We start from the raw sequence: 24876 nt of genomic DNA on the forward strand, positions 1-24876 counted from the left end.
AACATCTAACTGTTTGCTTTTGTTTCAATTTGGCCCTGACCAACATATTTCATTTGCTAAATTAATTTGCAATCATGATGTGACATCATGATTGAGGAAGAGGAAGACCAGGAAGAAAAAAAAATTATATCCTTAATGAAAAGAAATGGGATGCAAGGCTAGAGGTGGGATGAAAAGAATCAGTAATAACAAAAACCCTTTGGACTACATTGAAGTGAGGGGTTGTGAGGTTTTTGTTGCCAACATGGTGATTTTTCAGAAAGAATCAGAGAATAATATGGCTGGCATTAATTTTCCTCACTGGTTCCTTGTGTGTCACCTGTCTGTTTTGGGACATCCGTTCTTTTTTTTTTTTTTCCTCTTAAAAGCTGAGATGATTAGGACAAATTTCAGTCGATTCCAGAAATCTGAACAGTTACCTTATTTGTAAAAAAAATACTTGGCTGTAGTATATATAAATTTTGCTTTTAATACCGTAGCTGTTGATCAGTCTAGTTCTGGTTATTGCCATTTATTTCTATATATTTATTTTATTTGAAAGGATGTTGCATGTTAATTTTGAAGTTTGAAGCATTTTCAATGTGAAGCTACCTGTGTAACTGAGTAACTCCAACCAGTGACAGAGTGACTTTACTTTCTGCAAATCAGTTTATTGTATAGAAAACAAAAGCTGACATTGCCCTTCTTCTCGTGTGGTACTTTTTGTTCAAGCTCACACAGCAGTGAGAGTGAATGCATAGTTTGCAAAGCTGCTTACTTACCTCACTATTAAATGTTTGCGCTGCAGCACAGTGTATTCTTGTCAGCACAAACAGTTTAGTAATCTGGAATTAAGCAGCTAAATTAAAACGAACTAAAACATATTTTGGAAATTTGGAGAATTTCTGTTTTGTATGTCCAGGGAATTGGGGATATTTCTGAATGTGGTAAAACAGCTAAGAAATACTGCAGTAATACAGAAGTGCTGATAAAACTGCTTCTGTCCTAAGAAGTAAGTTTAAAAAGCAAACAGAAAAAGCACTTCAATCTGCTGAATAATAACCATCAACACCCATAAATGGACAGTGTTTGCAAAGGAGGCATCACATTGAAGTTAAAGTCGTTGTCGTAGAATTTCTGTCACTGGAAATGAAGTTAGATCAGGATGGAACTAAGATACTGCGCAGTTCCTCCTCTTTATCAGTGCTTAGAGTACTTTGATAGCTGCAGATTCACTCTAATATCACCTGAAATTATGCTCTTCAAAATGATTAAGAAGTTTTGAAGAGCAAAATGACCTTTAATCATGCAGCATGCACAACACCCTGTGTAAGATGATTATTAAGAAAGCTTGAAAAAATCAAATACAAGAAACATCATCAATGAAGACGGACTGTCAGTGTAATCAGTCCTCTTTTATATAAATGTTGTTGAGTTGGGTTTTTGTGCCATTCTATTTAGTACAATGAGATGTTAACTGTTTTTATGCTTATTTCTGTAGGGCATTTGGGTGCCAGAGGGTGAAAAGGTGAAGATTCCTGTAGCCATTAAAATCCTAAATGAAGCCACGGGACCCAAGGCAAATGTGGAATTCATGGACGTGAGTATCTTAAAAACTGGAAAGTTTAAAAAAAAAAATGTTTTCCATCATTTTTTTGATAAATCCTGACAATAGCTTTACAAAAATGAGCTTACCTTCAGAAGTTAAGTTTATGTAATATGAAGCATTTCAGGGTGCGTTTGTCCAGGTATGTCCAAATAAAACCTTCAATGATCACATTGTCACTATGCAATGTTAGGGTCATGATGTAAACATCTCTAACAGCAACCAGAGGGCTGAAACCATGTCTTAGTCATATTTCAAAGAAAGTACAACTACTCATCATCTCCCCTGGTGAAATGAAGCTAATTAAAACTAATTTTGTACACCAGGGGCCCATTGGAGGCATGTGCGCGCGCACACACACACACACACACACACACACACACACACACACACACACACACACACACACACACCACATGTTCCAAGTACAGTGGACAAGGACCCATTTATAAAATACTCCAAGCTCAGCTCATTTCAAAAGGAGAAGGGAAAAAAAAGAAGACAGAATTATATCCCTATGATGATGCAATGCAGATGAAATAACCCCCATCAACACGCCCAGGCAGACACAGACACACACACACACACACACACACACACACACACACACACACACACACACACACACACACACAGAACGCATCCCAGTTGCACCCATGTTTTACATTCAGTTTGACAGTCAAAGGCAAAGAGTTTTTGGACTGTTATTTTTGTTTTAATCACTGATCAACGACTCGCATGTGTTAAATTTAAATTCTCCATGTGTTTTGGGGGCTTGTCTGATCATGAGAGAATCAGACATCTGAAATAAAAGAACAACGTATCATAAGTAAAATAAATTATTATACGTAGAGTGAGATAGAGAAAGAGAGATGCCTGTCTGTGTGTGTGTGTGTGTGTGTGTGTGTGTGTGTGTGTGTGTGTGTGTGTGTGTGTGTGTGTGTACGTGCGTGCGTGCGTGCTTGTGTGTATGCATCTTGATCTACATGTCATTTCTAAAGGTATGGATACCCTCATGAGTGAAATTAAGACAACAAAAATAAAGTCGTACTTTTTTGTGACTGAGGGTTCAGTCTCTTTGTGGATAAGTACAGCTTTTCCATTAGCATTTTCTTCTTTTTTGAAGTATAGAGGCGGTGTGTACAAATCAGATTGCATTACGGATGGAAATCTGTTGCATAACTGAAAACATAATTGGGTAGTGAGGGAGCAGTGAGATAAGCTAAAACTAAAATTAATGATAATTGTGGCATTACACAAATGCAGAGAACATTTGTTCATGTTTGTTTTTATCTAGTTTGTTTTTCCCTCATATTAATAATTTCTTTTTCACCTTATTTACCACTGCCACCTTACTTCACCCAGTCCCAGTGCTATAATTATTGAGGGCTGAGCAGCTGAAGGCTCAGACTCTGCATTGGGGAACATCAGTAGTCACAGAAGATTGTCATTCATTATTGTAAACCATTCACATCCTGACTGGGAAAATGTTCCTGACCTTTTCTTGAAGACCACACTGTGGCAACTGACCACTGACTGTTTGAAGAATGTCACCAAGAATTGATCCCACACACACGCATGTGTGTGTGTGTGTGTGTGTGTGTGTGTGTGTGTGTGTGTGTGTGCGTGCGTGCGTGCATGCGTGCGTGCGTGCGTGCGTGTGGTGGTGGGGTTTTCTCCTTACCTGACCTAAATCTTACTTTACAAACAAGAATTGAAATGTAACAAGATGCCAATGCTGTATCAAGCAAGATTAGGATCAAGTTAGTGTTTGCGTCTGCATTTAATTATAATTAACTCTCAAGGCTCTTTTGCCTTTATCCTCCTCACTGAAGTAGGATAAATCCTTGTGGCCTGTCCTTGGAACCTGCAATGCTGTTTTCCCTTGTGAATGAAAAAGAATATGTTCTTTTCTTTTCATTAGTGTTTTTTTTTCACGAGAGTATGAGTCAGAGGAGAAAATTGCAGACATCTATTTTAGTGATCGAAAACATGTAAACTGTTTAACATTTATGAAGAACATTTCATTTTTTTTGGAGAAAAATTTAAAATGTGTTTGTTATTTCTCAGCAAAAAAATTACTGAGGATCTTAACACTTTCTCAACAAACTGTAAAATAGGCACATTATGAGCAAATGACTGTTGTGATCTTATGAAAAGAAATGTTAACTGAATGCAAACTCAAGTCCATACATCCAAAAGGTGACCACAGGAGACATATCTACTACTACATGAATGAACAAACATCAGTTATTCATGAAAGAAAAACAATTTAATTTTATATTTCAGTTAGAATTTTAAATTTTCCTTTGGATTCAAGCAAATCAAAATGAGTTTGATACAACTTTTGCTGACACACAACATAATTGTATCCTTTGCGCACATGAGCAGCAATCCAATAAAGCAAACATCTTTGTCATGTGTGGGGTTAGGACCCATATGCAAAACACCAGGAGAGAAGTTCACATTCATAATGAATTAATCAAAAATTCCTACATACACACACATGCACACAATTTAGTGGCGTACATAAATGAGATGTCTCTGGTTGCATTTCTTCATCAGTTAAATAATACTTTATGCATTTTTGTATGCAACAATCACAATTGCTAATTGGTTGCATAATAAATAAAATACATAAAGTGTTTACATAACAGAATAAATACATCACTACCAAGCTTTTGTCCTCTTTTGAACATAATTTTATAGCAAACTTCCACAGACATTCTACAAACACTGACTTGTAGCTATCTCATCTCAGTGCATTTACTACCTTTTAGCTTGCTACAAAAGACTCTGCTGTTGGTGTCTTGAGAAGAGTCGTCACTTTGATGTTGTAGTTGTTTTAGACAAAGCGTAACCTTGTTGTTCACTTCAAGTGAAATCTCAGCCTGAAACAGAATAAGTCTTTTGACTGTATGGCCTTTGACAGCTTAGTCTACACTTGTAAGCATGATGAACACTCTTGCCAGTGTATGGAGTCTTTATTTGTTTGCTCTGCCATTTATCTTGTGACACTAACAAGCATACCTGACTATCCATTTCAGCACAACCATACTGTAAATATGATGTCTACATGTAGATAGACTGCATTTTCTAGAGCAGGAAGAGAAACACATCCTGTAGGTAGATCTACTAAAGGTACTATTTATTTTCTATTTATTCAAACTGTAATGTCAAAAAATTGAACATATTGATTCTGTTTAGACCGTGAGTGAGGAAGAAGAAAAATACTTTGTTAATTCCCATACGGAAATTATTTTCTATATTCTATTTTTACACACATTTATGTATGTACAGGCCCCTGTACTCTCTCTCTCTCTCTCTCTCTCTCTCTCTCTCTCTCTCTCTCTCTCTCTCTCTCTCTCTCTCTCTCTCTCTCTCTCTCTCTCTCTCTCTCTCTCTCTCTCTCTCTCTCTCTCTCTCTCACACACACACACACACACGTAGGCATGCAAATAGTGAGAGGGTGGCGTTAGAGCGACATGCAGCTAAATAGCGTTGCGACCCAATGAGCAACTTGTTGTTGGGGGATGGTATCTTGCTCAAGAGCACCTCAGCAGTGCTCAGGAGGTGAATTGGCACCTCTCTAATCGACAGTCCATATTCCAAACGTTTTGGTCCACGTGTCTCTCGAACCGGCCACCCTTGGGTACCCAGAACAAGACCCAGTGGACTGAGCTAAGTAATGACCTAATTTACATGAATAGCTTGGTTTGAAGGGATATTATTCTATCTGGCAATATAGATGTGTAACTATGTGATCACAAGATTCCATGTACAGCTTGATCCAAATAATGACATAACAATAGCACACTGACAACTATTAGAAGAGAAATAAATACAAGCCAGCATTATAATCAGAGTTGGACGATGCCTGAGGTGACCAGAATGTGTTGAAACACCATTTCAAATGTCATCATCTATTATTCACCTCTTTCAAACACATGCATGAGTGTGTGTGTGTTTTTTGTCTCATTCAGGAGGCCCTCATCATGGCCAGCGTGGAGCACCCCCACTTGGTCCGCCTGCTGGGCGTCTGCCTCAGTCCCACCATCCAGCTGGTTACACAACTGATGCCCCACGGGTGCCTGCTCGACTACGTGCATGAGCACAAGGACAACATTGGATCCCAACTGTTGCTTAATTGGTGTGTCCAGATTGCCAAGGTAAGGATGGAACATGTTTCTAGTCAGTTCTTTTCCCTCCTGTGTCTTCGTTGGTTTGATGAGTTGATAGATACTCAGTTATGCACGTAGTGGTTTGGTGGGTTGGAGGATTAGTAAAGGCTTGTTTTTTATTATTGTTAAAGTCTGTCTGAATTTTCTACACTTCTTCTGTTACAACAATTTTCTGAAGTAATTCTACTTGATCACTGAGCTTTTTCTCTAGCACGCTATGAAAACACAACATAGTGTTTGTGGATAGTACTATAACTAGCACAATATTTTTTTACAAGTTATCTTACCCAAGTTAGTTATTGACGTTTGACACTTTCAGAATGTCTCATCATGTCAGCTTTTCTTTCTTAAAATGAAAAAGTTCTATTGTTATTTTCACTACATACCCTGTGCTTCATAAATAATAATAATGAAATTTCTCATTCTCCCTTTTTTAACTTATAAAATACCTGTAAAGACTATGATTTAAAGCCTTGCTTGACTTCTGTGTGTGAAATGTTGAACATGGTGATCTCAATGTTTCAGGTTGAGGATACTTTGTGATACGTTTTAACCAAGTTGTCAGAAATGTAGGTGACAGTACATAGTAATGACCACTCACCTGTAAGCAACACAAAATTGTAATTCATGTTGTTTATAATTGAAAATATAACAGTGTATCGTGTGTTCGTCAGGCATACTGAATTTGTTAGAGGTCTGAAGGAACTGCCATAGGAAAAAGAAATGCTATTTTTTTGCTTTACAAAGCGAACAGAAGTAGAGTGAAAATGACTCAGCAATCGCTGAAGTCCCTGATTTAATATCTTAGACAAATATTTCTGTTGCCATTTTTGGAAGAAGGTCGTACTCCAGTGAATTGGTATGAGAAAATATTAAACCATCAAGTAAACATTGGTGCATGGTTGCAATCATAACACAAGAAGTGTTTTTGTTAATCTTTTTTTTCTCTTTTTTTAATAGCAATTGAAAACAGAGCATGTATTAAGCCTTGCCACACTGACAAACATTCCATGCTGTGTAACACAAATATTTTCTTGGTATGGAGTTAATCACACAAATTACTTCGATCGGTTACATACACATGAATAAATACTAGCATGCTGTGATCACTTGTCAAGATGGAGGGATGTATAATTCATAAAGGGTAGATATAACGATGTATTATTTAGCACAGTTATTATGTCTCAAACATGTATTGTTTATTGTTTTAAATGCCTGGCTACAACTTCTAGGGTCTCAGGAAATCAGCAGAGCCCAAAAACTGGTTCTTTCTTACACAGACACACATTGCATTTATCTTAATCATGCCAGCAAGTTGAATGGGGCCATCAACACCATCAACAAGTCCCATCTGTAGTGTCCATATTAACTTACACTTGAATCTGATATATAACATGCAGATATTTTTCATTCTCTTTTTTAAAGGATCCTCACTCACAGACTTACAGGCCTCTTAAGGCTCTTGCAAGTGGTAGAGCTCCACTCTCAGGCAAAGTCCCCATGGCCCCTATTATTAATAATACAGTGATACACAATGAGAGTCATACTAATCTGGGGGTTTCATTATAGCTACTGCGTGTGCAGAGCTGCAAAACCACAGAATATTTCTTTTTCTTTTGTTCCATGGGACAGATTTTTCTTACCCTGTTTTATATTTGCCCACATAAATATATACTATATCACTTTCTCCTCATTATGTCTGCTTTCTATATCTCCTCCAGTGACCGCCTTTTAATTTCTCTGTAGATAAAGTATGGTCCTGCGATGAGAATATTTGACTTTGGACCCACTTATTTGATGCTAAAAATTATAAAATGATGACGTCACTGCAATGCCATAGTGAAAAAGTTTATGTGGACAACTTCCTTAAGGATCTTCTATTGAATGCTTACAATTTGTATTATGTAACCAAAGGTCTTTTAGGACAACCAGTTGTTACTGATTTATTTAAATGTGATAACTTCATGCTAATGTGTTTTCTTTGACAGGCAGAGTGTGAACTGGCAGTGGAGAGGTGCCAGTTCACCTGCCAAGCACTGCTAAAGTACCCTTGAACAAGGCATCGTTCACTTTATAAGCTGCTTATTGGGCGCCCCATAATGGAGCTGCCTGCATTCTACCTCTCACCAACATTTGCATGCCCTACAGGGCCCTTGTATCCATGTGTGTGTTTGTGCATGTGTGTGTGTGTGTGTGTGTGTGTGTGTGTGTGGGCGCGCATTTTGTGCCGGTACCTTATATATTTACGAGTGCATAATGGGTAATAACAAGAAGAGTGGAAAAATAATTTACCCTATGGGGGACTAATGAAGAGATCTTTCATCTTTAACTGCATTCAAATCTCTAGGCTGCAGTTTGTGTGTTTGACACATGTAGGACAGGTTTTCAGAGATGAAAATTTATAAAATATTAAAGCAAAGAATAACAAACATCACTTACATGATGGTTACTACTTAACCATCATGTCACAGTGATGTAGCTTCTCTTTGATTTACAAATATAACTTAAGAACAGAAATTAAAGCTTGAGCTTCTTCTGTCACCTTATTTCCTGTCAATCAGATCCAGACAGTTCTATAATTTAATTTACAACTGTAAATAAACTTATGCTGCATACTTTGATACAGACCATAAAAAGATGTTTTGCACACACTCATAATTCTAATAAGAATCACCATGTCAAAACAGTGCTAACGATAAAACTCCCTCATATACATGGCTGGATTCCCAGGAGATTTACATTAGAAATAGTTTGGAAATGTTTCAAATAAAGGCCTCCTCCAAAGCTGAAGCTTTAGATTGCCTCAAGGCCCTGACACACACAATGCAAATTGCAGGTTTATTTCTATTTGTAAACCAGACAAGGCGAACATGCCTCCTTTGAGTCATCAAATATGTCCCCAAAGTCAAAACTCCGTTTGTCTTTCTCGCGTTCTGCTCCGTCTACACTTACCGATATTGTTGTGCTCACCCAGGTCTATCACATTTACTTGTTGATCATTATTCATCATTAAAGATATTATGTTCGAAAACTCAATACAAAGTTTTTGTTTATTGCTTTAAACTAACACAAAAAATAACAATTCAAAATGCAAAATATGACCCACACAAGTGGATGAAGCGGTCAGAAAATGAATGAATGAATGCTTCACTTATTTTAAGAATTTATCGCTTCAAACACATTTAGAGCAGCCATTTTATCACACCCCGGATGCAGTGTAGAAGCTTGCTTATGCTTTTAATAACAGGCATGACTTTCCCTTGTGAGATAAAAATGTTGAAATATTACTTTTTCATTACGGTTAGATTAAAAAAGACAATATGTAAGTGGAAATGGAAGTGTGAATAGAGTTGATCCCTCAAGGATCTAATTTCTACCTATCAGTGAGTAATCAAAGCTAGTAACTTCTATTTTTTACAATTTATAATTAAACTGAATAATAATCCCAGGATCCTCTTTTAAACTTTTAAATTCCTCTGCTTGCTGAATTCTCCCAAGAGACACAAGAATTTCTTTTGCAATAAAAATTGAGAATTTATAGCACACAGTCCCAATTCTGTCTAAACTATGATAGCAGCTTCAACATCTGACTATCTTTTTAAGTCAGGTCAGTGAACTCTCTGTTTACTCTGGAATACACTGTTGCACTTTCTAAAGCATTCACCTGCCCTTGAGACAGTATTCCTCTTAGTCTCTAAGAGTGATGTTTTGAGTATTTTAAACATTTCCCTCTCTGCCGACTGACATTTTCCATCTATAAAATTAACTGTATTTCATACAGAAACCCTCAATTGTTTCCTCTCAGGTGTGATGTTCTGTCCTGGGCTTCTTTTTCCAACTTAACCAAAACTGTGGGGTTGAAAATGAATAAGAATCATACTGTAGCTCCTTTTGTGTGAAAATCCGTCATTTGTGGTGCTTGGCCCATTTTATCATTATTTAGTGAATTTATGAGAAAACAGAGGGTTTACAGAAATCCACCAAGATTAGTTCAAGTTATTGAGTTTGTGTATATAAGCACATACTGTATGCCAAAGTCATGGCTCCCAAAGGAGAGGCAGAACAATTTGACAGGGACTCACACACTAGCTCCATTCATATTTATCATAGTTTTGGACTATGCATTAAGAAGAGCCTTAGGTGAAGAAAATGAGTTGGACTTTACCATCAAAACTAGAAGATCATCAAGACACCCTAAAACATTACTCTCTGATTTAGAATTTGAGGATGATACAGCATTGTTATCAGATGATGGTTCAAGCTCAGGAATTGATCAGTAGAGTTAAGCAGTCAGTCAGTCAGTCATCTTCAGATCACCATCGCTGTATCCGCCGCAGCGGGTCACAGGGAGCCGGAGCCTATCTCAGCGGCATAGGGCGTGAGGCGGGGACACTCCGGGCACGACGCTAGTGCAACGCGGAGCCACACACAAAGACATACAACCATACACACATACACTCATTCCTACGGGCAATTTGGAAAGGCCAATCAACCTGAAGCGCATGCATTTGGAGGTGGGAGGAAGCCGGAGAACCCAGAGAGAACCCACGTAGAGTTAAGCAATCTTGTAAAAAAGTAGGACGGGATATCAGTGCTAAGACCAAATTTAAAGTCCATGACATTGAGAACCCTGAACCACTGAAAGACACTGGGAAAGACATCCAAGTGACAAAATCTATAACATGGCAGGCCCTCCATAAGATGAATAGCATCTAGAAGTCCAGTATCTTTGTAGCTGCATTATGGTATCTTGCTGTATGGATGTGACAGTTGGACCTTAGCCCCCTCAGCAAGAAAAATCACTCTAGTACATACACCAGGATGCTGAGAATGTTTTTTGACATTAAGTGGTGGCTACATTTGCCTCCTGAAGACCTATATGGTGAGTTACCTGCATTGAGGAGCAAGTGTCTGCAGGTAGCTGGTCACAGTCGTTGTCACCTGAACTTAGTGTCCATCAGCTATTACTTTGGCATATGATCTGTGACACATGGTCACAGATCATATGGAAGTTCACAGCTGGATAATGTGCATGTACTTATGTTACATCAGATAAACTCATATGATTAATGACAGATAGAATAGTCTGGGGAAAATGTGCTCACGTTGCTCACGTGCAGGCACTAAAGTAATTAAATAAGAACCTATTTCACTAGGATGCGTCATAGATAACGCCCACTTATTCAACTTAAACCCGAAGAAGTTAAGGTCAGACCAAGGGAATACTTTTCTTATCTGGATTAAATTGGAATTTTCCTGAGAACTGATTGAAGGGGTTTTTTTCTGGAGAAGGTAGAGGTATATTTTGGATGCTACACTTATACTGAACCAGTGTAGCTTTGTTATTAGTTAGCAAGAAATTAACATATGGATGAATGAATGCATGTCATTAATGTATTAGGTCAAGGAAAGGGACTTTTTTTTGTCTGACTTGTTGATTTTGTCAAAGAAATTTATATATATGAAAATATTGCATTTATGTTGAAGCTGAAAGGGGTCTGAATGCATTTAAGTAATTTAAGTGCAAACCTCAAGGCAGCAGACAGATAGATGGTCTCCATGAAGGACAGAAGGATATTCAAGGACTAAAAGGTCTGCACTGACTCTTGGAAGCCATTTTGTCAATCCAAAGCGCACAAAAACAACAGGTTTATGGGCGAATAACCTCTCCCTGTCATTTACTGTCTTTCTCACACACACACACACACACACACACACACACACACACACACACACACACACACACACACACATGCGCGCACACACATCAAAAGTAGTGACACAGTTTTAAAACAGCCTCTGTCTGAGAGGAGACAGATGTGACCAGGTAGGGCAGTGGGGGAAATGGATGACTGCAGGCAACCAACACAATGGATGACACCTACTGCTCATGGAGACAGTGCTACACCAGTGACTTTTTCTCTCTCTCTTTCTCTCTCTCTTTTTCTCTCTTCCTTTTTTCTCTTTCTCTCGCTCTCTCTGTTCCCGGTCGGCAATACCACTCAGGCATGTTACGCCTTCCGGGGACAAGTTACGATGATCCCTAACCGGTTCAATGAAGAGCTAAATTTCACACTCACATTTAAAATTGATCACTATGACTTCACGGTTTATGTCACCAGTGAGGGCTTGAAATGTTTCAAGTGCAGATGGGAGGGACATCTCATGCGTAACTGTCTGAAGGGAGAGGATGAGCACAGGCTGCGGCTACGCCTGCGAAGGGACCAGCTGCGGGAGCCGCACAGCCAGTTGTTGCAACTACTTACGAAGCTGTGGCGGCGTCCAGCGCTGCGGCCCGGGCTCTGGGCGGCGGCCTTATAGGTTTCCGACTCTTTTAACCGCTGGGTTGCCCACTGCCAACCCGGAAGCGCAGAATAACACCAAGGATACAGGCGACAACGCAAAAGTTAAACAACCGGGGGCTGCAATCCCTCTGGTGTCTTCCAGTACTGCGGTCCTGATTTCACAATCACAGCATTGTGAGTTTTGAATTCCACCCCACGCGGAATCAACAGGCATCAACCCAGAGGTCACAGGTGACAGTGCAAAGGTTAAACAGTCGCCGCCCATCAACCCGGAGCCACAGAATGACACAAAGGCTGAGGAGGCTGGAGAGACAGCTGCCAGGATGGTTAAACAGTCACTGGCCATCAACCCAGAGCAACAGAATAGCACGCAGGACACGAATAACAAGGATGGACAGAGTGATTTGGTGAAGGTGGAAGGGGCCAGATAGACAGCCACCAGGGTGGTAGAGTCTCTGCTGGAGAAGGACGAGGAGGAGGATGACATTGTGATAGACAAGGAATTATTAAAGGATTAAAGTTTTCTCTTAAAAGGAGAAACACGAACACAAGAATGATTAAAGCAAAGAAAATTGCTAAAGAAACACCTGAGACACTTCCTGATACAAGAATGATTCGTAAAAAAATCATGCATGTTTCTGGATAGCATCAGCGGGTGGTGAACCAGTTTTTACAGACCAAGAGTTTTATAGATTTAAAAAAACTAAGGAAAAAAATAAAAGACATGATTGTAGAAGAGGTGATTGTGGAGACCAATTGTGGAGAACGGATGACTATTTTTTTCTTACTTTTATTTTTGTTTTTTTTAGTTTGATAAATGTTGTAAGGTTAGATGTTTCTTTGTTCAGAAAATGCACATTACTATTGCAAATCCTCTTTACGTGAATCTCTTTTGGATTTTGTGTCAACATGATTATTTTTTAATGTGACTAGTATGAATAAACGTGATGTTAAAAATCAAATCTCTCTCTCTCTCTCTCTCTCTCTCTCTCTCTCTCTCTCTCTCTCTCTCTCTCTCTCTCTCTCTCTCTCTCTCTCTCTCTCTCTCTCTCTCTCTCTCTCTCTCTCTTTAAAAAGCAAGTAAAGAGATGAGACACCGTTTCTCTTCACCACCACTGAACTCATGTGGTCTCACACTACTCCTTAACATTTTTACTCGCATAGACGCCCACACTCAAACATGATACTGTAAACATGTATCTTTATTAGTTAATATCAAGCTACTGCTGTGTAGTTCCTTCCTTTCACCTCTCAGTACAGAACAGATTCCCTCTTCAATTCTACATTAATTTCTCACTGCACCTCTGCGAACTGAGACCTATATCTCTCTGTGCACTGACCTGTGTACACACCAGCTTGCTCAACAAGTCAATTGACATAACATTTGAAAAACTATCAGATTGAGTCAAGAGACTGCAGAGGCACAGGAGAAAGGTTAGTACACTTTAAAAACAATTAACCACTTTGCACTGCTGAAATTGTTATTGATTGCTTTGAGTGCCTTTGCTGTGTTGGGAATACAAAGGAGAGAATGTGGCTTGAAAAAGTAACTTAAACTATTAGTGGGCCTTATTGTGTGTTTGTTTCTTTTTATGTGTGGGTATGATTTTTATTTTTGTCGTTGCTTTGTTTTGTTTTCTGCAGATCGTAGAAACATTACTTCTGTTTTACAGTTTCTAGTCATGATGAGATAAATGCAAGCACATTTTGTAGTTGTCAGACATCATTTTTATGATGAACGATGAGTCTATGGATTTTTTTTCTCACCTTATAAAATCCATTTCAGTTTTGTAAATTATAGATGAGTCCTGCAGGTTGTTAGAGATGTGGGTGGCTAATGTGAATTGATTTATTCACGTATGATTAGAGTCATAATGTATTAATGTGAATGTGTCATAAATGTGCATCAGTATGTTCACACATACATGATTTAACATACTTCACACTTCATTCGCTGTCAACAGCCTTTCTGTAATTAATGTGTATATATAAGTATATATATATATATATATAATATATATATATATATATATATATATATATATATTTATATATATATGTGTGTGTGTGTGTGTGTGTGTGTGTGTGTGTGTGTGTGTAGAGAGAGAGACAGAGTTTGTAGATATGGGTTTGTGTCGTTGACATTTTTCTCCTCTTTGCTAGGGACCAGTTACCAGGAACGTTTTTATATTACTTTCACAAATAGAGTTACGAGTCAACTTTAAATTTCCTCCCAAGTCATTGGTGAAGGTATTTCATATTTGCCTGTGAGCTTTGTCTGCAATAGTTTTACATATGAGATGTTTTTTTTTTATTAAGGGCAGCATGGTAGAGCAGTGAGTCAGCCCTGTTGACTTACAGCAAGAAGGTTTCCGGTTAGAATTCATTCCGTGAAGGGTTTGTATGATACTCTCTGGCTTCCTCCCACCACCAGAAACATGCAGCTTAACCGTCTGGGTCTAGTGTGTTTGTTTGCTTCTCCTGTGGCCCTGCAATGACCTGGCCTTTTATGCGGGGTGTAATCCCTCTTTCGCTTGTGGTTGGGTGAGATAGAGATCAACAGATCCGTGACTTGCAAGGTGGAAAAGCAGAGAAAGATGAGATGATCACAATTGTCTCATTTAAAAGAAAATGGATGAGATCTGTAAACCACTCATTCGTTGTATTTGAGTAAATTTTACATTTTACCATATTTTTTGAAAGAAAGTAACCAAAGAAAAAAGCACTCAAAATCAGTATGTCAAAATCTTTCTTTTTTGTACTACAAGTAGCACTAGCTTTAAAAACCTCTTAAAACCTAGTGTGTGGCATTACTGGATTTTGTACATCAGGTATTATGGATAAGGACCATTTGATGATCAGTATGATTAAATTGTCAAGTGTTTACCAACATTAACAAAGTTATAAAGGCATTTGTTTACAGTTTTGTGCTCTTTGTGGTTTCCACTTTTATTTGAGTTACCCGTTGTTGTGCCATCTAACAACTCCCACAAACAAAAATCAAGGGTGCAAGTCCATACCCATTTATGAATATCAGTGTCTTTGATTTGATATCATATGGATATTTTTCTCTATAGTTTTGCAATCTTCTGACCGCTTATCAACCTTACAGGTTTGCTGGAGCCTATTCCAGCTGGCTATGGGCCTTAAGGCTTGGTACACCCCAGCTAAAATGCCAGCTCACTGAATGGTGAAGTGTATCAAAAAATTATAGATAGTAGATTTTGACCCTTGATTTGAAATTCAAAAGTCACTTAGGACTACATTTTAGGTGAGCTGCTGGCGTGTTCAGGTTCAGTACACAATATCAAGAAATCCTGAACTCACACAAGAGATTGCTGTATCTTTGGTAACAATGTATGTGCTGTTCATAGAAAGAAAAAAAAAGACTGACCACAAAACATTCAAATATTACATTTTCTTTCATAAATGGTAAAGGAAAGCTGACAATTATTTTTGTTCCCATTCATCTAAAATACTTTAATGGATTGGAAAAACTACTGACAATTTGAAGATGTCTCACCTTTTGTTTGAGTGATTTTATCAGTAATTAATGTGTGGGGTATTTTAGCACAACAAGGGTCACCCATTTTGACATATAGACATATAGAAGGTCTGGACTCAGCACTCCACAAAATCTAAAGAATTATAAAAACCAGTGAATAAAACCCAAATGTACTTCTTGCCTTTACCAACTGCCGCTATTGCCATGTCTTGTTCCATGAGGATACTTTTATAGCTCTTTGTAAGAAAAGGTGAAGGATGGTTTATATTTTATTTTCTGTGGTGTTTTGGTATGTCTTCAATGTCTGCATAATTCACTAACTCTACTTTGAAAACTTTTAATTGGACCTTCCAATGGAAGGTAACATAGTGAAGGTAGAAATAGAAACATATTAAAACGATTGACGTGTGCTCTGTATGGGTGGCTGTTAAATCTTTTAAATGCATTTTTTAGGCTTTGATCAACAGGAGACGTGAAGCCAAAAAACTCAAAAGCAATATCACAAAACCAAATCAAAGCAGAAATATGTAGCTAACTTGGGTCGGTAAGAAAAATAATAAATACGTGTTATTTGGGTTAACTAAGATCCACAGTGAATTCTGCTATTTTTGTAAATTTTAAAATTGAATCAAAACCACAGGGAAGCACTTTCCCTACCTAATCCTACAACTCCTGTTCAATTTCAGAGCTGCCGGGGTCGCAACAGATCAATCATAGCTCACAGTTAATTCCTCCCATCATGCAATCTGGTGATTACCCTGTTATTACCCCACTAATTATCACTAACGTCATTATTATCAATTCTCAATTACAGTTCTTATTCCAGGTCTAAAGGAAGATAACACAATGGTCAAAGTGGCAGTCATTCCGTGTAGAGATTGGTGAGATATTGGAGGCTTTTCGCACTGTTTTCAGGTCTTACTGCACTCCTACTGCATGTTCAGAGTGTTCAGTGTGAATCGTTGCCCACTTCATCAGTTACCCCCCACCCCCTCATAACAGTAAGAATGGATGGAAAGCAAGAAGAAACATAGTGTAGCAAATGGCTCATTGGTCAAATAATTACTGATCTGTTTAAAAGAAAATAGCATGCACACTTTAGTATTTACAAGTTCGAATAAAAGGCCTGCCGATTTTACACTAAGGACGATTGCCTCGCACTGTTTAGACCTTATCTTTTTTCTACAATCCAATAAGCCCATTTTCTTTTCAAAAACATACAGGCATTTTGGTGTAATGATCCAAGAGAACACATATTCAGATATTCCGGTTAAATCACAATCTGCTTCAAAATCTGTTTTTTTTAGAAAATTGATAATGCTTTTTCCTTTATATACTAAGCTCAGATGCGGCACATGTTGTTTGGTTCATATTTGCCCTTCTTCGTCCAGATTTATAACAACCTTAAAAAACAGTAACCTGTTTAACTGTTGTGCTTCATCGCTTCATTTCTGGCATCAAACACTGTAATCAGAGCCTTCAGTTTATCTAAATTCTAGTATGAATGACGTTTTACGACTCCCAAGCAGTCTGCTTAAAAATAAAGAAATGTACATATTTTAGGACTCATCCTTCGGGCAACATTTTAGATCATATCACGCACAGATGTTTACTTGAGAGGTGTCTCAGCAGTGTGTTTCAACACACCCACCCGTATGCCAACAACTTGAGGCAATACTCTACATACTTCCTCACTGGAAAGCAAACAAACTGGACTGCCTACACTCAAACACACTCAGGCGGATGTCTTATCAGATAGAAGTACTCTCCCATGTCTGAAAGGTGAAGAAATTAGAATAATCTCATTCTCTAAATAGCGTCTGTCTTTCTCAGTCATCAACATTAGTCAGCGGCTGGCTCATAAACATGTTTGTTGTATGCCAGACACACAAGCTGCACCAATGTGATTAAGGACAGAGAGAATGTCAAGTCACACTGCTGCTGGCAGGACATCATTCCTCTTTAGAGATGTTGAGTTTTCCTGAATCAAGAGAAATGCTCTTAAGGTTAAACTGACAACCATGCATTTTGGGAGATAATGCACTAAGCTTTGAAATGATTTCATAAGCCACAGGGTCATGCACTGCAGAGGAACACAACCACATTCACTTCAACTGTGTACTATGCAATATGTTTGTTCCTATTGCTGCTATTGAGCATTACATTCCTGTTGGCTTGTTGTAAATATACTTTATATTTTTTGTTGTACACTGAGTACAATTACAATCATTCTATTCTATTCTATTCTATTCTATTCTATTCTATTCTATTCTGTGCTACTAGCAGGAACCCATGGAAATTCTACGAAGCCTTATTTGAATTTTGTTAAACATGTCTATGAAATAAGAATGACTACTTTGATTTACATTAATGAGTTATAGAAATGTGGTTTTTAAGTTAGAAATTATATGGTTAAAATTATGAAATGCCATATTTACTTGAATTACTGTGAGCAGGATCTCACATGTACATATTTTACGTGATTATCAAGTGGCAGTAGACACAACTATTTGACATGTGACTACAGTGGCTTTATCTAGCCTGTACACTTAGTGCTCTATGGGTTAGATGGCAAGACAGTACAGTTTTCAGACCGCAAATATCTACAACTATATTGCAAATACCAATGCCGTAAATAGCTTTATGTTAATAGCCTTTATAATTGCAATAACTATTTTCTTTTTCTTCTTTTATTCATTATTTCTCCATCTAAGAAAGTCAACTGGGTTGTTTGAAGAATGGATTAATTCAAGTCATATACATAAAATTTACTTCATATCTCCATGCATGCCCCTATGGATTGTGTGTTGGCAACGCTTGTCATCATCCTCATGTGGCAGGTTTTGTATGAAACACCTCTTCCGAAAAAATATGGTAAATTCATTTTCATATCAGCTAAAGTGATTAATTAAATGTATTTCTTCACAAAACCCAAAAAAAAATTACATCTCATGTTGGATGGGGTTGTTTTAAATAGTGCTTATCCATCCGAACGAATGGGAAAGCACAATTTGTCCTAACATACAGGCCAGATCCTTCATTGTTTTATTCTGTTGTTTGCTTATTTTGTTTTGTAGTTTTGTTGCTGCTCCCACGTGTACTGTTTTTCACCTTTACCCCTCAACTTGAAATACAATTATTAAATGGTCTTACTCAGCCTTCAGTGTGTCGTCCTTGATACATTTAGCCTGTCCTTTGTGTTCAGATTGGATTGAGTGAACAATAAGATTAAAAAGGAAGATGTAACACAACAAGGTACATTAATAGCATGAATTTCCCAAAATACATCATAGTCAGAAAAGTGCTAAAAATATTGTTAACCAAATATTGTTCAAATCGAACTGGTGTTGACTCCCTTATATTTGTGGCAGGATAACAGGTGACTTCAGATGTGTGTTGCTGTCACTTTACTGTTTGTGTAGCAGGAAGCAAACAACCTCAGTCTTTCCCACTTTGTTTTCCTTCTTGTTACATTGAATCTAAAATGCTCTCACACATTCTTCACAACTGTAAAGAGCAGAGAATATAAAGAGGTTGCCATGGCGTTCAAGTTATGTCACATAGACTCTTTTTCTGTCTCTCTTCTGCTCTCTTTTTCTCACCTTACACACACACACACACACACACACACACACACACACACGTACGCACGCACGCACACACACACACACATGCACACATACAACTGTATACATTATAATGCCAAAAGTATTTGCTCAGTTATCCAATCTATTCAAATTTAGGTGTACAAATCCCTTCCATGGCCACAGGTGTAAAAATCAAGCACCGAGGCATGCAGACTACTTCTACAAACATTTGTGAATGAATGAGTCACGCTCAGAGTCCCAATGAGTTCTAGAATGGTACATTGGTACGAAACTACCTGTGCACTGAGCAAGGTCGATAAAGACATTTAATAAGCAATTTTGGCGGTGACAAACTTCACTGGTCTATACTGAGTCTTGAACTTAACCCGACAGAGCACCTGTGCGATGAATTAGAGTGGAGACTTAGAGTCAGGCTGTCTCATCCAACATCAGTATCTGACCTCACAAATGTCCTTCTGGAAGAATGATAAGAAATTCTCATAAATGCACTCCTGGAAGGCCCTCCTCGAAGCGTTGAACTTGTTACAGCTTCAACTCATGTTAAATCCTTTAGTGGGAATGGGACGCAAGTGAAGTTCGTATGTGTGTGAAGCAGGTGAGGGAATACTAGTGTGTGTTTGTGTGTGTGTGTGTGTGTGTGTGTGTGTGTGTGTGTGTGTGTGTGTGTGTGTGTGTGTGTGTGTGTGTGTTTGCGTGTGTGTATGTATGTATGTATGTATGTATGTATGTATGTATGTATGTATGTATCTATATGTGTGTCTATAAATATATAGGTATGTATTATATGACAGACAGACAGACAGACACCAATCATAAACAACAGCATTTTGGGACACTTCTTTAGAATAAAATGTACTTTTTAATAATTTTGTAAAAAAAAGTGACCTCTGAATGCTTCACCTGTTATCATTATTACAGCCTTTAGTGTGTTATTGTGTAGCCACTTCCGTAGATATTTGGTTTAATCTCTGCTTTAATTAGCAAGCTCTACTCCGTCTGTTTTGATTTACTGTTTTCGATAATTTCCGTAATTGAAGACAACTGAAATTAATCATGTCTGTGCCACGGAACTGACCATGTGACTGCAGCTTTTTGGCTGCCTAATGAGGCTGGCCAGTCACATATTCCATCAATGCGCTTGGAGGATGACATGATTGCTGTATTTACTATTTGGCAAAGAGAAGAAATTCTGTTACACTGAAAAAGAGAATAGAACGATAGAGATGCATACCAGTAGACTACACCTTGCCAAGTGAATTAACTCATCCATCTGGTGTTTCATGCATCTAACACTCCCTCTCACCCTATTGGCCCCTTTTGTCCTCAACACTGGGTTAGACTAGGCTCAACCGAGACAAGGTCGTGTTGTTGCCCTGTGTTATGAATCTGACACCTGATCCCAAAGTTGCCTGTGGGGGCCTGGTGCCCCAGTATGTTTGCATGCTAAAGGCAATCGCTGTAGCAGTAACCTAACAGAAAGCAAGCCTGTATTATACCATGTAGGTCACAGATAAATATACGCACAAAGGAACACCTTCATTTCTTCCTGGTGCGTTTTTTCTGTTTTTTGTCTCTTTTCCATGCAGTACTAATCAATAACTACCGGATTTGTTTGTATTGCAAACAGGCATTCAATGTCTGTTTTTTTTTACTGCAGAGTTGACACAGTTAGCTTCTATTTAGATTCTGTTTTGGCTAGTGATCTAGTGCACAATATACTATAAAGAGAGGTGCTGTGAGAAAATAGGAAGCTTGTATTCATAATAACAAGTTTTTGCTTTGCCGTGCTATAAATACTCCCAGCATGTGAATGCGATGTCATTACTTAGATATAGCTGGATGGTAACCTCATTCTGACTCTGTTACCCTCGCCTTTGTTCTTTTGCTATCAACATACATAAACATATGTATACATATGTTTATGTACTAAATACTAAAACCACATTGGACCACATATGCTGGTACCATGTGTCCATCCCTTTGTCAAGCTCTTCAGTATACATCCTCACAAAACCTTGTTAATAATATGACACTTGAGAAAATTGCATATTTTTGTATACACACAATATAAAATGAAAGAGATGTTTAAACCACATAAATAAATATTGGAATATAAATACATGCAGGTTTCCCACTGATGTAGAACTGCTCTGTCGATGCAAACTTGTTAAATGAAAAGGAACATTTTCCATTGACGATGACTCAAGCCTGAACTGAGAAAAACAAAATAATACAAGGATTCAATTTTTTTGTGTATCTAATTTCATTTATAATTTAAAAAAACTACTCCTTTAGTATATTTGTAAACCACATGAGTCACTAAGAAAAATAAAACTCTTTCGTCTTGGAAGGGTCTGTTTAGGAGAAATAACAATTACGGTGAAAGTATTAACGTGAGCTGAAACTTCTATTTTTATATGTTCAAAGCACCCAGTATTGCTACCTCTTTTGAGGTTAAACAGTGTTATGCTCTTTTGTTCTTCAGGGGAACAGGAGCCATCAAAGTAATCTAAATAGCTTTGCAAATTCCCGGGAAGTCAGATGTGTTTCTTAAGATGTCAAGCATTAACTGAAAACCTTACTAACAGTGTGTGTGATTCATGTTGCCATATGTCCAAAGTTCCATTTATCATGAGATTGTCTTCAAATTCCTAGCAATTACTGTCTTTGCACAAATAATCAAAAGTCACGTCCTAGTCGGTTTAAATCAGTCATTCTGAATTTCTCAGATTCTTTATGCTGAAGCCAGCAGTCACTATTTGCAGCAGCAGAAAAAGTACATTTTACATAAAATTCTTGCCTAAAACAGCATCTGCTTTATTTGCATTGCTATGCCATTGTTCTGTCTTTCTCTGTCTGCCTCAGCATTCCTCTTTGTTACTCCCTCTGCGGGTGGTGAGGTTAAAGGACTCCTTTATGCATTGATTCATGAGAGGCAGAGAGCCTTCAAAAATATTAGCTAACTCTTAGCTTTCTGTCAGGCAGCAGGCACTGGATACTGTCCTCTCATAACCTGTGTTGACTGTGGTATTTGCTTCATTATATTTCACTTAATAAATCTAGAGTTATTGCAAACATTTCTTCTTCTTATTCAAAAAATGAAGACATTTGACCTGGGCTAAGGAAAAGCACTGTATTACTTCTTCAAAACTAAAAATCCACAAGTCTGTAAAATATGAGATGATATGTATTTCACGGGTAAATTAATGTCCAAACTCTCATGAAATACATTCAGAAACCAAAATTCCCAAATGTTAATCAGATTGCTTATTATTTTTTTACTTCCTTAGTTGGTTAAATACTCTTTCATTTCTCAATGTTATGTCCTAATCAAGTGATATTTTGCAACAACAGGACTGGTCTGTAGCGTTAATATATGGAATACAAAGAATAATTAGGCTGACTTTATACTAGAGTTGATCCAGGTACTCGTTTCAGACTAGTATCTGGTACGGATAATGCATTTTTGATGAGTACGAGTACGATATGAGTAAAACTCATCGATACTCGTGTTTGTTCATTAATTCATTCATTTCCCTGACCGCTTCATCAACTTATGTGGGTCACAGGGAGCTGGAGCCTATCCCAGCTGGCGTAGCTGAAGAAAAATCCTCAGAACTGACTGTGATCACGCTCTGTGATCAGCCAGTCACAGACAGCGCCCGCCCCTTCCTAGAGACACACATCACCGCAGGCAGAGCTGTCGCTGGCCCACTCTCACTGACACACACAGACATTGACGGATCTCTCAGTGCCTGGCTTCACTGTAGCTCATGTTGTTCTCCTAAGGTTTTCTTCAGCTTGCCTCTATTCCGGTCTATTCAAGGTTACTTGTTGAACTTGTTTCTTCTTTTGTTTTGTTGCACGTACGCGACGCATTTCACCGGACAGAGCTTAAAACTGCTCATGTCGCATCAGTCACTACCTCCACTCCAGTCGTTTTTTGTTTTTTTACCTGCTTGCTCTTAGTTTGACATTGTCTCACTTCAGTTCAAATTAATAATTTATGTACTGTATAGATATATTAGCTGTTACATAGCGCGCACGCACCACACACACACACACACACACACACACACACACACACACACACACACACACACACACACACACTCTGTCTCTCAAACTGTCTATCTGTCCCTCTCATACAGTCACTCAGTCACACACACATCCACAAATAGACACACAAATACACGCACACACATTTTAATCAACATTGTTTAACGTTTTATGGAAAAAAGATGGCAAGAACATTAGGTGGTAAAAATAAATAATTGAAAAAAAACAGTTTGTTCATAAAAATTAAAAAAATAAACTGAAAAGAAAAAGTAAAAATTAGGAAGTTGTGTTGAGTATGACAATTCTTGTTCTTGCATACTTAGTAGCTAATAATTTCCTATCGCATGCGTGGTATTCATTAATGCACATCATGTTCTGAATTCAGAAAAATCTTGATGTGTAAATAGTTCCTTTTCCTTTGTGATCAAAGGCGTTGAATCTCAATTATGAGGCTGTTCTGTAAATAGTTTTAAAATAACCAATAAATCTGGCAACTTCTGATCAATCCATATCAATTTCATACTTGAAATAATGTACAGATTGTAGCTCCACCCATTTCCGGTCAAACCACACTCACTTCCGGTTTAAGCCCCACCCATTTCTAGTACAGCTACGGATACATATAATTTCAATGGTTAAACAGGTACAGATACAGATAGTGGTGTACTCAGTCATCCCTACTTTATAGGGGAAATTGCTAGTTAAACATATCTCTTTGAGGATCCTTGAGATATGAATTTATTTTGTTCTGTGACTCAGCCCATAAGTCAAACAGCTCATAACTATTAAAAAAAAAAAGTATTTATTTAAAACAACTAAAAGCATCTTATTCCATTCCTTGTAAAAAAAAGCCCCCAACCCCCTGAATTATGAAAAAAAAAATTATCGACCAATAAACATGCATACTTTACCTATGCATAATTACGGATAAGTTATGTAACAATCATAATTCATGAAAAGAAACACAGACACAAGACACAAGCACACACAACATATGTCTTTACTCTGCAAACGAGGAAGAGATGCGGTTTCAGCTGATATTGAATCTGTCTGCCAACACATGGGAAAAAATGAAATGCAGTCTCAGTTGATCTTGTATCCATCTGCCAACCAGCAATGCTATCCCGAAGCATGACTCGCATCTTGGATTTTTGCTTGTATGTCAAATAAAAAATGGACAGATTTCATATCTCAAAGAACTGATGAAAACAATGTTCCTAAAGTATTAAGGAATTAAATATTTAAATATTGATTTTGAGATTAAGACACTTTCATGATTTCTATCCATACCCATTGACAATTACTTTAACTGAACTTTTTTATTGAATTAACGGTCCAGTGTTTAGCACTTATTTGTATCAAGTACTGTGGTTGCAGATCAGAGCATTCCAGGAACAATTTTTTATGTCTCCCTATCTTGGAATCGTAAAATGTGAAAGACTGTTAATTTAGGTTTATCAGTTCTGAGCTACTAAAAAAACATTGCAGTCCAGCACACTAGACACTGTGGGAAAGGACAGGCTCCCTTTGTGGCAGTAAAAGCTTATTTCAAGGTAACAAAAACACAAGAATTCTTAGTTTTAGGTGATTATACTCTAAAGAAAACATAATGAATATTAAATTTCTGTGCTCT

General features: G+C 37.8%; 1 protein-coding gene across 1 annotated transcript in view; it reads left to right on the forward strand.

Annotated features, from left to right (window-relative positions):
• The window catches only part of LOC137604705 (receptor tyrosine-protein kinase erbB-4-like), a 271599-nt gene that overhangs the window by 229601 nt on the left and 17122 nt on the right, over positions 1 to 24876 (forward strand). The window contains exons 20-21 of the mRNA XM_068328679.1: positions 1481 to 1579; positions 5569 to 5754. Coding sequence (XP_068184780.1) covers positions 1481 to 1579; positions 5569 to 5754 — 285 coding nt within the window. The remainder of the gene's footprint in view (positions 1 to 1480; positions 1580 to 5568; positions 5755 to 24876) is intronic.

Source organism: Antennarius striatus, chromosome 12 (genome assembly GCF_040054535.1).
Source record: "Antennarius striatus isolate MH-2024 chromosome 12, ASM4005453v1, whole genome shotgun sequence".
Taxonomy (NCBI): domain Eukaryota; kingdom Metazoa; phylum Chordata; class Actinopteri; order Lophiiformes; family Antennariidae; genus Antennarius; species Antennarius striatus.